The sequence below is a fragment of the Phyllostomus discolor genome, chromosome 9 (genome assembly GCF_004126475.2).
Source record: "Phyllostomus discolor isolate MPI-MPIP mPhyDis1 chromosome 9, mPhyDis1.pri.v3, whole genome shotgun sequence".
In the NCBI taxonomy this organism is placed as follows: Eukaryota; Metazoa; Chordata; class Mammalia; order Chiroptera; family Phyllostomidae; genus Phyllostomus; species Phyllostomus discolor.
The window spans coordinates 69635801-69649515 of NC_040911.2; the positions used below are offsets into that span (position 1 = coordinate 69635801).

The 13715-nt window shown below is 36.4% G+C and overlaps 1 protein-coding gene across 1 annotated transcript in view; it reads right to left on the bottom strand.

The window, feature by feature from the left end:
- Positions 1-477: 477 nt before the first annotated feature.
- MACROD2 (mono-ADP ribosylhydrolase 2) overlaps positions 478-13715 on the bottom strand; it is a 2132804-nt gene continuing 2119566 nt past the window's right edge. Inside the window, exons 17-18 of the mRNA XM_036009551.1 lie at positions 12259-12324; positions 478-3920 (exon numbers count right to left, since the gene is read on the bottom strand). Coding sequence (XP_035865444.1) covers positions 12266-12324 — 59 coding nt within the window. The 3' untranslated portion in view covers positions 478-3920; positions 12259-12265. The remainder of the gene's footprint in view (positions 3921-12258; positions 12325-13715) is intronic.

Below are 13715 nucleotides of genomic sequence, written 5' to 3' on the forward strand. Positions count from 1 at the left end.
TTCTTTATTGCCTTTTAGAACAACAAACCAGATAGTGCTTCTTCTGTAGGAGATGGAAGGAATTAAATTTGATGGGATACAGATTTCCATTTTCAAAAGAACATTGAGTTTTTCCATGGTGATTTTTGTTGACCATTGCCAATTGTAAGTCCATCAACAATAGACTAGGGAAGATCATTCCTGCACTGATCACATAGCCAGTTCAGGGCCTGGCTCATAAAAGGTGCTCACAAAGAATTCCAGCAATAAATAATGGGTTAAAGAATGGACTGATGTTTATGGAATCACTGGCTTCACTTGAACAAATTCTATTTTGCACCTCAAAGGCAGCTGCTAGGATGATTAGCTATTTAGTGTTCACAGAAAAGTTATACATTGGGATGTTTGTTCAAACTACTTTATAGTTTATAGTTGAAAAACATGGACAAAACATTAACCAGTGTTAGGGAAGAAAACTGATAAGTCAAAATTGATCTAACAGGGCAGTTTTAAATACATATTTGCAACAAAATGCATAGTATTAAATGAACATTTTGAGTTATTAATTATTTCTCATGACTAAGTAACAAATTTCACAATACACAGGTAATTCCACCTTATCCTCTCAAACAAATTTTATTTGTACTCTGCTCTAACAAATATAGTATAAAGGCAACAGTTGTTTAAGTTTCTTAGTGTATGGCACAGATGAAAGAAAGAAATGAATTTAGAAGCAGTCCAGCATTTAAATGCTGGTTTAACATAAGAGGCACGGATTATTTTATTTAGCAGTTTATACCAGATATCAGAAGACATATTTTTCCTTGCAAGCAACAGACTACATTTATTTGCATTAAGTAAAAACATATCTTGATCAAGAAAATTAATTTTTTTCTGATTTTTCTTTATATCACAAATGTCAGGGTAAGGCAAATCCTTAATGAATCATATGATAAAAACCCAATTCCCCGAGAAAATATATTAAACATTCTGCTAACTTGGTTATTTTTCAAAGCAAAGCCAACATGCACCACATACAGGGAAATGTCACTTCAAATCAAGTGCATCAAGCAGAACTGTATTAATTCACAAAGAGGCTTTTTAGTGTTTCACAGAAAGATTTACAATTAGCTGCAGTGCCTAATATGTGACCCAGTATCATAGAGAGTGTTTCAGATGCCTCCTTTGTAAGTTTTTATGAAAGAATTGTTTGTCATCTGAATAGTTACCAGCTAGGGGACAAGCCCCTTTGTCTCTCCTACAACCAGTACCTTTTTATTTAGAACGATTATGTTGAAAGACTACTTCAATCCTGTGTATGCAAACATGACTAACATGGGGCTATCCCCTCTGCCCTGTAACCCCTCACACCACATAGCTGGGCTGCAGTGTGGTTGGAAATTGACCTATGGAATTCATGTGTTGGAGAACCGATCAGCCTTTCCAATTTTCCATTGTATCACTGTGCAATGACAGTGCCAGGGAAATAAGGATTTCTTGTGTTGAGGTGCCTTCAATCTGGCCCATCACTAAATTTGTAATATTTTATTATTAAAATGGAAATTAACTCCATTATTTATTTTAAAGCATAAAATCTTATGGCCCAATAGCATCCAAAAACTATAATAAAATAAAAATGACAACACAATTTAATCATCAAATGAAATTTAAACAAATCAGAGTGGGACTGATGATAGTTACTCGTCATTCTCTTAGTTTCCTAGACAAAAAGCTTACTTTCTTTTCTCTGCAGTTTTCAGACAGAGAACTCCTTCCCCCTCCCCCACATTGAAAATGAAGGAATAAAATGGCTGTTCTGCATGATAAGGAGAACCAGGATGAAAATAATTCCAGTCCCACTGTTTGTAGCAGGGACATTGGGTCTCTTTCATTTCGTCTTATTCCATGAAAAGTCCCCACACCTCTTTTCTCCATCATGTGTTTTGAACTGTAACATATTACTGAGCAAGAGTAGCACTAATGTTTGGGAGTCACAGAAAAATGTGCTCCTAGCAGATTGTACTTGTCGAGTACTTCACAAAAATGACAGTCACTTTCAATTAAGTTATAAAGATGACATAAAATATAAAAATATTTATATTAATATGGCATCATTTCTTGAATCATTTAAAATGAGCCTTTTTCTTTTCTTGTCCTAGAAAGCAATGTCTAATGGCAGTGAAGGACTGCAGAATAAATGACAGAAGGAGCAATGGCCATGTTCCAAAATCATGAGGTCACTTAAATAGAATGACTGCTAGCTTGATGAGCAGTTTTAAAAAATGGAATGTTAAAAAACATATCACATATGCAGAAATACAACTTGCTGTTGATGCCAGAACACCAGATGGGCCATGCAGAGGGGCAATACATTCAGAAAGGCCAACACAAAATTCACAGGAATATGAAAAGTTGAATCTCCTTACAGGAAAGGTAAAAACAGAAGAATTTCATGGAATATTTAGAAAGCAGAATATCCTTTTATTTTAGAAATACTCAATTTGATCTATTAATTTTATCCCTCTACTAAGAAAAAAATATATAAATAATTTATAATTCTAAAGTTTTATAAGGAAGATGAATTTAAGAAGATATGCAAGAAATAATAACAGTTTCCACAGGGAAAAAATAGAATGATCTTCAACGCCAGGGAGGCTGTGGGAAGCAGTCATCTTACCCCATAAGGTCATTGCTTATGTTGGGTCTAGGATGGAAATTGTGACAACGCCAGACTTTTTCCTGGCCCTTCATCCCTGTGCCCAATGTACTTCTGGTATCTTGGCTCATTAGTACTGCTGCTCCCCTTATAGGTCATAATCTGCTGAAAGAAGGGACCAGCTATTACATTGGTCTTAGACTTGGCATGAGAAAACCACACCATTTAAAAGGAACCAGAAAGCCAAAAGTGCAAGCAAGACCTCTCCAACTGCCTCTAACTGTAAGTGAGAATCTGTTCCTCGGGCCATCAGACCTTGAGTAAAGATAATGTTCTTTTAGGAAAGTATATATGTAAAGAGAGATTTCAAGGGTAATTTTTTAATTTCACAAGCATATGTTTGGATCCTAAACATAGCAGTCCCCTCTTAGCTAAAACATCTGGAAAAGTGCCATCCCTTTTAATGCTGTAACGGAGTCACAGCTCATTGGGGGCTCCGTGCTGCAGCACTTGGTAAAGACCTCACAAACCAAGAAAGCTCTGCTAAGAGTCAGTGTCAAAGAATACCGATGCTGTCCTACAGATGAAAGGAGAGACCTGAGAGTGGCCTGCCGTCCTTGGTACACCTCTGTGCTCTGTTCTGAATAAAGCCCTGCTTCCATATTCCTCATTAAACACATGGACCAAAACTGTAAACTGAACCTTGGGAATCCCTGAAGACAATATCATTTTCAGTTAATCATCCTGAACTTTTTTCCAAATGATTTGGGGTTTTGCCTATTTTCTATTCTGCCTCTTTTGCCTGTGGATTATACTGATATTGGGCTTGGTGATTCTTGATATTTAGACTGCAGCTTATGCAACAATCATCTTCCTTTCCTTCTTTGAAGAAACCACTGTTCGACCAGCTTTGTGAAATAACTGAGAAAACGGGCAGGGCCCAGGCTACACATATGAGTGCTAAATCATGACCCTGGTGCAAAGCTGTGAGAGAAAAGACAGAAATTACAGGAATAGAGCCTGAAAGATGCGTTAGTGTGGGTCCCCCACCAAATTAAAGAAGTTTTGTTTTCTTTTTTTCTGCAGGTAAACAGAACAAAATACAGCTGGCGAAATTAGAGCAAAGGATTTCCGGTCCTTCCAAGGGACTTGCCTACCCCCACCCCACCCTCCTCCACAGCTCCTGCCGCTGTCTTCCCGCTCTTCCCCAGGGCCCGCAGAGGCTGTAATGCTGAGGACTGGCATTGACTTCCATTTCTTTGCTCCTTTGCTTCATCTTGTGCCTCTGCCAAAACCAAGGGAAAACCATTTGTGAGACTCAAGATAAACGGTCTTCATAGGTTTAGCAAAGATTCTTATTTCTAATACAGTTGTCACCCCTTATCTGTGGCACAATTTGTTCCCAGACTATGTGCCTGGAACCTCACATAGTACCCAATCCTATATATATATACTATGTTTTATCCCTTACATACATACATATGATAAAGTTTAATTTATCAAATAGGCATAGTAAGAGAGCAATAACAATAACTAATAAAAATAGAACAATTATAAAGGTATATTGTAATAAAATTTATGTGAATGTGGTGTCTCTCAAAATATCTGAAATTTCCATATAGTACTTTTGGACTGCTGTTGACAGCAAATAAATAACTGAAACTGTGAACAGCAAAACTATGGATAAGCAGAGACCACTGTAGAGCCGTTCACATTTCTTGCCCTTCAAATAAGCCTAGGAATATATCTTATTTGACTATCAAAGAACTTTGGGTGTCTAAGATGTAATTGCTGGCACATGGTATCTTTACAAAGCATATAAATCACTGCTTAATAAATGTATGCCACACTGACAACTTGCCTCTGCTGATGGGGACGGTTAACACAACTCTTTAAAGTATTCTTTTAAAGATCTAACCTTGACTTGATGTTCACTCCCTTTGTGGGACCATTCCCACACTTTAGTTTCCAGATATCAACATAGAAATAATAATAATGACAGTTCATGTTGATTTGCAAAAGACATTGATAGTTAACCCACAATTTTGAGATCTTGCTTATTAATTATCTGCTCTATTCTCCACCTGAGAGAACTATAAGAAAATGCCATGCCTTACAAAAGCCTATATAATTTGTATTTTTATGTTTTTAAATATAAGATGTAACCCACATATAGGGAAATGCATAGATCTTAAAGACACTTTAGTCCATTTTAAAAAATGCATACATTTAATTTACACCACCATCAAGATAGAAAACATTCCCATTGTCCTAGAAAGTTCCCTTTCCAGCCATTAACCCAACTTGTGCTGAGATCAACAATTGATCTGATTTCTATCAACATAAATTTCTACATTCCTTCAAGGAAAAATTGAAGCAGATGTACTCTGAGCTAACTTTTTACTCTGGTATCCTATGAATCTTAAAAAAAAATACCTTTGAGATTTTTAGATGTATGTAAAAGCAATACTGTACCAATTATAGACAATATTTAAAATTTTCCAAGTAGACAAGGGAAGAAAGAATGCTGCATAATCCTCCCATTGAGAATAAATTCTGTAGTAAATATTATGGAGTGTTTCCTTACAGGATTTTTTCTATAACTTTCCTACATATTTGTATAACCATAAGTTTTAATTTCAGCAATGAAAATTGTAAACATGAAGAAAGACAATAAAATAACATACTAGAATAGATCTACTATACAGAGTTAATGTGTTAATATTTTTCAAATTCCCCTGTAATTTTTATTTTACTTTAAAAAATAAAACATTACAGATAGCTTAAAATTTTATAGATAAATTATTGTAATTTATAAATAAGTTAAAACTATTTCTTTTCCTTTGCAGAGATTACCAAATCCTGATATTGGTATGAATCAATAAGTTGCATGTTTTTATACCTTTAAATATATATATTTATAAACATGCACAAACATAATGAAAAGTACATAGTGTTACTTTGTGTATTATAAGATGTACATAAATAATGATTTTGCTTTACCCTGTTTTGAACCACCCACTTATTATTATTATAAATTTATAGTTAATATAAATTTTAATTTGCCTTTGTGCTTATCATTTTTCTTGGCTCACAATTGTTTCCTGTACCCTATTCTTTCCTCTGTGCTCAATTTTCTTTTTACTATTGTACTTTTAGGAGCTTTTAAAGAAAGTGAGCAGCAAATTATCCCCCTTGAAAATGGCAAGTGCCATTTTCTTAAATGATAATAAAACTAGTCTAGAACAATATTGACAATTATTTTTATCTATGTTTTAAAAACTAACAGGTATTTCATTGTTTCCTGACATAAATTCATGTTGGGAAGCCTGCTCTCTGTGCAATACTGACTTATTTCTAGGTTAACTCTCCTTTCTCTTAAATTCCTTAAAATTTTTCTTTGGTGTTATTTAGTACCTACATGTGAATTTATTTTAAGTATAAGTCCTGTGACTTATTGTTCTTCCTTTAACTTAAAATTTATGACCATTATCAACTCTCATAAATTCTCAGTCATTATCTTTCAAGTACTGACAATCCACTCTCTCCTTTTTTTAAAATATAGTTTATTGATTATGCTATTACAGTTGTCCCATTCCCCCTTTACTCCCCTCCACCCTGCACACCCTCTCCCACCCACTTCTCCCCTCTTTAGTTCATGTCCATGTGTCATACTTATAAGTTCTTCAGCTTCAACATTTCCCACACAATTCTTACCCTCCCCCGTCTATTTTCTACCTACCATCTGTGCTGCTTATTCTCTGTACCTTTTCCCCCTCTCTCCTCCTCCCACTCCCCTGTTGCTATCCCTCCATGTGATCTCCATTTCTCTGGTTCTGTTCCTGTTCTGGTTGTTTGCTTAGATTGTTTTTGTTTTTGTTTTTGTTTTAGGTGTAGTTGTTAATAATTGTGAGTTTGCTGTCACTTTACTGTACACGGTTTTTATCTTTTTTTTCTTAGATAAGTCCTTGAAGACATTTCATATAATAAGGGCTTGGTGATGATGAATTCCTTTAACTGGACCTAATCTTGGGAGCACTTTATCTGCCCTTCCATTCTAAATGAAAGCTTTGCTGGATAGAGCAGTCTTGGATGTAGGTCCTTGCCTTTCATGACTTGGAATACTTCTTTCTAGCCCCTTCTTCTCTGTAAGGTCTCTTTTGAGAAATCAGCTGACTGTCTTATGGGAACTCTTTTGTAGGTAACTATCTCCTTATCTCTTGCTGCTTCTAGGATGCTCTGCTTCATTTTAATCTTGGGTAATGTAATTATGATGTGCCCTGGTGTGTTCCTCCTTGGGCCCAACTTCTTGGGGGCTCTCTGAGCTTCCTGGACTTCCTGGAAGTCTATTTCCTTTGTGAGATTGGGAAAGTTCTCCTTTATTATTTGTTCAAATAACTTTTCCACTTGTTGCTCTTCCTGTTCTCCTTCTGGTACCCCTATAATTTGGATGTTGGAATGTTTAAAGATGTCCTGGAGGTTCCTAAGCCTCTCCTCATTTTTTGAATTCTTGTTTCTTCGTTCTTTTCTGATTAGATGTTTCTTTCTTCCTTCTGGTCCACTCCATTGATTTGAGTTCCAGTTTCCTTCCCATCACTATTGGTTCCCTGTTTATTTCACTTAGTGTAGCCTTCATTTTTTCATCTAATTTGCAACTAAATTCAACCAATTCTCTGAGCATCCTGATCACCAGTGCTTTGAACAGTACGTCTGATAGGTTGGCTATCTCTCCATCACTTAGTTGTATTTTTTCTGGAGCTTTGATCTGTTCTTTTGTTTGGGCCTTTTTTTTTTGTCCTGACGTGCCTGTTATGAAGTGAGGGATGGAGCCTTAGGTGTTCACCAGGGCGGGGCAACTCACATCTGCTGGGTTGTGATGCAGTATGTGGGGGCAGGGTCCGAGAGGGAGCAATGGCACTTGCCCTGCTCTCTGCCAGATTTCAGTCACTTCCCCCACTTCCCCCAAGCAAACTGGGCCCTTCCGGTGCTGATTCCTGGGTGGGTGGGTTTGTGCATATCCTAGTACCCTGTGGGTCTCTCCAACAAACTCTCCTGTGAGGCTGGGAGTCTCTCTAGCACCTCAGCCCCCACAGGTATTTTCAATTGGTGTTTTCAGGCTTTATTTTTCCTCACTAGAACCCTGGGTTGCACAGTCTGTCTCGCTCCCCAGTTTCACCTGGTTTATCTGTGTGTGAATATGGGACTGCCTGGTCTGCCAGCTGCCTTGTGCACTGTGTCCCTCCACAATTGCCGCCTCACTGGGTTCTCCAGCCACTGCTTTGCTGTGAGCTCTCTCTGCCTGGCTGCCCGACTCTGCCCCTCCTACCAGTCTAGATGAATGTTTCTTTAACTCCTTGGTTGTCAGACTTCCATACAGTTCAATTTTCTGTCAGTAATGGTTGTCCTTTTGTTTCTAAATTTTTGTTGTCCTTATTTTGGTTGTGTGAGGAGTGTATCTACCTTCCCCACTCTCCCCTTTGAGAATGCCTATTGAACACAAAACTGTTTAGATACCGTATTTTGCCACGTATAATGCACACTTTTTTGCCCAAAATTTTGAGGGGAAAAATAAGGGTACACATTATACATGGGCAGAACCTGAAATACCTGTTATTTGCTCTTGTGTTTTGTAATTATTTGTTTCACAAAATTTCCTGTGCCATAATATGTTCAAAAATAAATGTTAAAATTTCTCTATAATGCAAAACAAGTATCTAAATATAAATAAATACATAAATTGAATTAAAAAGTTAAAATGAAGGATTTTTTTCCTGAAAGTTCAAGCCAAAAATGTGGGTGCGCATTATACATGGGAAAATATGGTATTTTCTTATCCTTCATATCTCTTCATGTGTTTTTTATACACTACATATTTCCATGCTTTTTCTAAATTGCTTTTAATTTTTCAGTGTCGCTCTTTTCTTTTTTAAATCTGCTTTTTATCTGTTATTTATATGTATATTTACTCTATAATATCTTTAAAATTTTTTACTCTCTCAAGTTCTGATGGTACTAGTTGCCTCATAATTTTACCCACTGACTTCATTTTTGATGGATCATTTCCTCATGTATTTTATATCTTAAAATTATGAACTTATCTTGAGAAATTTTTTTCTGCCATAGGAATTCCAAGTGGTGGTTTCACATTTTTATTTGCTACCTGTACCAGGGATAAGGCTAATCTCTAATCAAATATTAAATTAATTTCTGTCTGCATATTACTGTATAACATTGGATGGCATAAATTTGTTTCAAACTCATGGTGCATTTGTGTTTTCTACTTATTATGGGAGCCTTTTTATTTCTTCAGGCAGCATCCTAAACAGACACCAGTCTCCTTGTTAATTTCTTGAGCTGGGAGTCCCAGATTTATATATGTAGAGGTATCAGTTCCAGCTTCTTATGCTGAGTGGCTCAATGTCCCAGGTGGGCATTAGAACCCAATCCCTAGGCATAGAGCCTATCTCTGCATCAACGACCAACCTGTAGTCCTTAGGGATTCTGCACCCCCAGCACACCAGATTATTGTTTTGTCTTTCATGTTCCTCTTTACTTCTGGTACATTTGCTTTTGTGTCGGTTGAGCTTTGTACTTTAAAATATTTTTGTTATAGTTTATCTCTAACTTATAAACATTTGTATTGGAAGGGGTTCTGAATTACCCTCACTGCTTTGGTTACCTATTGCTATGTTACAAACAATTCCAAAACTCAGTGGCTAAAATGTTCGATTATTTCTCATGATTTTATAATTTGGCCTGGCCTCAGCTGGGCAGTTTATCTGCTCCAAGTAGTATCTATTAGGGCCAGAACATCAAAGAGACCTTTCAGTTTTTCTCCATGTGGCCATTGTCATTGTGTAGAAGAGCCAGAACTTCATTCAAAGTGGCTAGATTCTGGGAGCAAGCATTCTGAGTAAGCAAAAATGGAAGTTATTGGGTTGACCTAAAAGTCCATTTAAGTTTTTCTGTAAAATAAGATATGTTTTTCATTTTTGCTAATGATTTTATTGATTTGGATATTTTAAGTATGTTGGCTATCTCCTGAGTGGGATAACATTGATTGTTCTCAATTGATGTCTTGATTTGATCATTATGAATTTTAACTGGTCTACCTGACTGTGGAGCATCATCCAGCAAGAAATCTCCAGCAAGAAACTTCACAAACCACTTTTGACACATTAAATCTGTCACAGTACCTTCTCCATATGCTGCATAAATCTTTTTTTAAAGATTTTATTTATTTATTTTTAGGGAAAGGGAAGGGAAGGAGAAAGAGAGGGAGAGAAACATCAATGTGTGGTTGCCTCTCATGTGCCCCCTCCTGGGGACCTGGCCTGCAACCCAGGCATGTGCCCTGACTGAGAATCAAACTAGTGACCCTTTGCCTTGCAGTCTGGCACTCAATCCACTGAGCCGCACCAGCCAGGGCTGCATAAATCTTTTTTTTTCATTTCAGCTGTGTTTTTGCCTTTTATGAAATAATAAAACACAATATGCTGAAAATGTTGCTGTTTTCTTCCATTTTCTATATTAAAATAGCTGCACAAAAATTCACCAATTTTGATAAGTTTTTTTAAATGCACACTGATATGACAACTGTCACAATACAATCTAACAAAATTGTTTTGAGTGAAGTTAAAGACAACTAAGTGCTACTAAAGTCATCTTACCAAAAAAATCAAATGAATTTTTTGGTCAACCCAATACAATGCCTCTTAATGCCCAATATGGAAGCCACACTCTTCCTGCCATATTTATCCATATTTCTCTAGTTCCATAACCATCTTTATATGCCCTCAAACACTTATTTAAAAATTATATATTTTCAGAATATTCTATAGATTCATTAATCTATTCTATTGTTATTTATGATAGCCCTGATTTTTTACAATTATAAATTATACAAGACAAAGCATTTTTGTCTTTGGCCTTTATAATTCTAACTGAGTTTCACTGCAGTTCTTTAATTTCCTTGAAGGTATGACACACAGAACTAAAGGTTAGGCTCTTTCTTCCTGTTGAACTACCAGATAACCCCTCCAAGCACAACTGTGTAAATATCTCTGTGGGTATCAGTGAAGTTCCTCAGGTCACACTGTTCTTTGTGACAACTGTGTTCAAAAATTCACTATTGTTTGAGGAGCAGTTTGGTGTCATCAAAGAATTTTGTATGGGGCTGGAACTGAATTTCCATAAACTAATTTTGAACTTCAAGTTTTGACAACTTACTCATTTGGGTAAAGGTATAAATTGTTGTTTATGGTTCAGGAAAATATTTTGACATTTACCAAGAAAGACAGATTTATCCTGGTACTGTATCTGAACATTGATCACACAGGAAAATAATAGCGTCTGTAAGAAAAATCTGGATAAGAAGTATACAGTTTGTTCCAACAAAAGGACAAAAGGTAAGGCTACACTGAAGAACTTGTATTTAAATTTTTCAGGTTTACTCTCACTTCACTACTTTTTACAGAAACTTCTCTACTATATCATTTTTTCAGTGTAGTAGGATATTTAAAATACAAGAAAGAGGTTAACAATAAAAAAGAAGAAATGATTATAAGACTGTTTGCATGTGCTTATTTTAGCAGTCTTATGCATTCATTATGCAAGTTCTATTATATTCAGTTTTAAATGATGTTCAGGATCATGATGGGAAGGACAGATGTGTGTTTTCACACATTCTCAAACTTCATTTGGCTGTGATGCAGGAGCTCCAGAGTCTGGAGCAGCATGTCCTCCTGGGGGAGTGCAGAACCTCCCAGAGAAGATACAGGGAGTGCAGGGAGGAACTGGGAGGCAACAGTACAACACATTTGTGTCTTATATTAGACAACCCACAATTCATTTATTCTATAGGATTTTTTTACAGCTAAATATTTTAAGCTAGGAATTGGAATAGCAAACCTGACTTCTTTCCTCTAATTCTTCTCACCAGCCTTCAAGATATGGAAAAGAGTTATAGACCACTCATCATTCTAGACATACTTCAGTCTCTGCTAAGAGATTCAGCATGCCAGTCTGGAAAACTCCTAAATATGGTCTGGCCCAGACTTTTATTTACCTTGGGAGTTCCCTGAGGCTCATTCAACTCAACCAATCTGTGTGCAGACATGCAAGTCCACAGGTAGTGGTGTGAGAGATTAGGATATAAGATAGGCCTCTTTCTGCCCCAACACACTCAAGGGCCTTTACCCATTCTCCAGGGCAAAGATTTAGTTATTATGCTTAAATAGATATACTAAAACAACTCAGCAGGTAACTTCTGGAATAGCAATACTTCAGAATCAGCTTGGGGTCGCTGAGATAATTTAATCACTCTAGGAGACCAGGTGGTGAGATAGATCAAAAACCATTTTTTTCCTTGCTGTCAAAGCTCAGGAAACCAAAGTACTACATGATTAGAATATGCTGTGGCTTTTCTTTTTCTTTTAAAGTTGGCAAGGGTCTATGGTAATCCTTCCTACTTACACTCTGTTATTTGGTATAAAGATTTTTAAAGTTTAGTCCGATGCATGTTGTGGGAATTGGTAGAGTTGAGGAAAATCCAAGACACCATTTACAAACAGTTCCTCTGACCAGTTTAGTTAATTGAAAACCCCACTACAGCAGAAACTTACCTCTTAGTTAATCTTGCTGACTCTCTGTTGGGTCATTTACACTGTCAACCTGACTATTCATTTCAACTGTAACCAGAAAGGAAAACACAAAGGTTAAATATTTATTAAAACCAAATCTCTTAAACACATTAAAATGGCCTCTGAGATGATAAATTTGGGTTTCTTTCTTATACTTCTTTCCAGTTCATTTTCATTAATTTATGATTTTGGGACAATTCTTGTAGATATTTACTGGAGAGGAATGGGGAGGGTAGAATTGCCTCTTTACTAAATTATAGAAGTTAAGTTGTCAGTTCATATAGATTTTGGGGTTGACACTTTGGGTATATCCTTAGGTAAATTCAAAGGCCTCAATAGATATATGAGAAAATGAAGAGAAAACAAAGCAAAAGAGATCATTGACCTGCTTAGCTCCCTTTGAAAGGACTATGTCAATAGGCCCCTTTGTTTTGCTATGTTTTCAATTTTGAAATTAAAAAAAAATCTTATGAATTTGCCATTGTGTGCAGTGTCAATGGGCTCCATGAAATAGAAAAGCAAAACACCTAACCAGATCACAAAGTAGTAATAATTTACTGTTCTATGTGAACATTTGCATACAAATATAATGCATCATTACTGCCATTGTTCAAAAATAGCCAAGAGCAGGCATAGCTCTGCTCTTGGAAATTTCAAGGGCCATTGATTTAATTAGATTGATATTTTTAAAGCATCAAAGCCCATATTATTAACTGAGAAATGACATACAAATGACAATGGCTAGAGCATTATATAACAATAGAATTCATACTTAAAAATTCTGCAGGAACCAGCCTGGGAAATGAAACCACAACCTCTGCAAAAATTAGCTCAGACTGGGCAGCGACTACCAGGTTCCCTATATTTTCACCCATGCTTTCAACACAGGACAAACCAGGCCCAAGTCAATCCCCAAAATGTCCCACTTCTGTTTAGCCCAAACTCTCTTCCCCATGCCAAGAAACTCAATCAGAGGATGCTTTGAGCCTTCCTTTTTGTTAACTATAAAATTTCCCACTTCCTTGCTGCCTTAGAGTTGGCCAAACACAAGTGATAAAAGAATACTTTCATAAGCTCTGAATAAGTAATCCTTGTGTTTTCTTATAACTTTTTCTTGAAAATGAAAGCTTTACTGAAGTAAAATAGTAGCAAATGCTAATTTTCACTCTCCAAAGTGGCTTGAAAGGAACAACATCCTACCCAACTCTTTCTCAAGGAGGAAGGTTTTAAAAGCAGGACTTTTTGATCTCATCTGCATACTAGTCTAGAATTCTACTGATGTGTGAGCTCATTCTAAACTCAGGTATAAACTGGTCAGACATGAAAATCCTACTTATAAAGAAAAAATAATGTGAAGGGGGACTGCCAAAAAAACCCAGAATTATCTTCTGAAGGGTAGGCCCCTTGTAGTACAGGCTTTCCCCACTAGGTGTGTATTC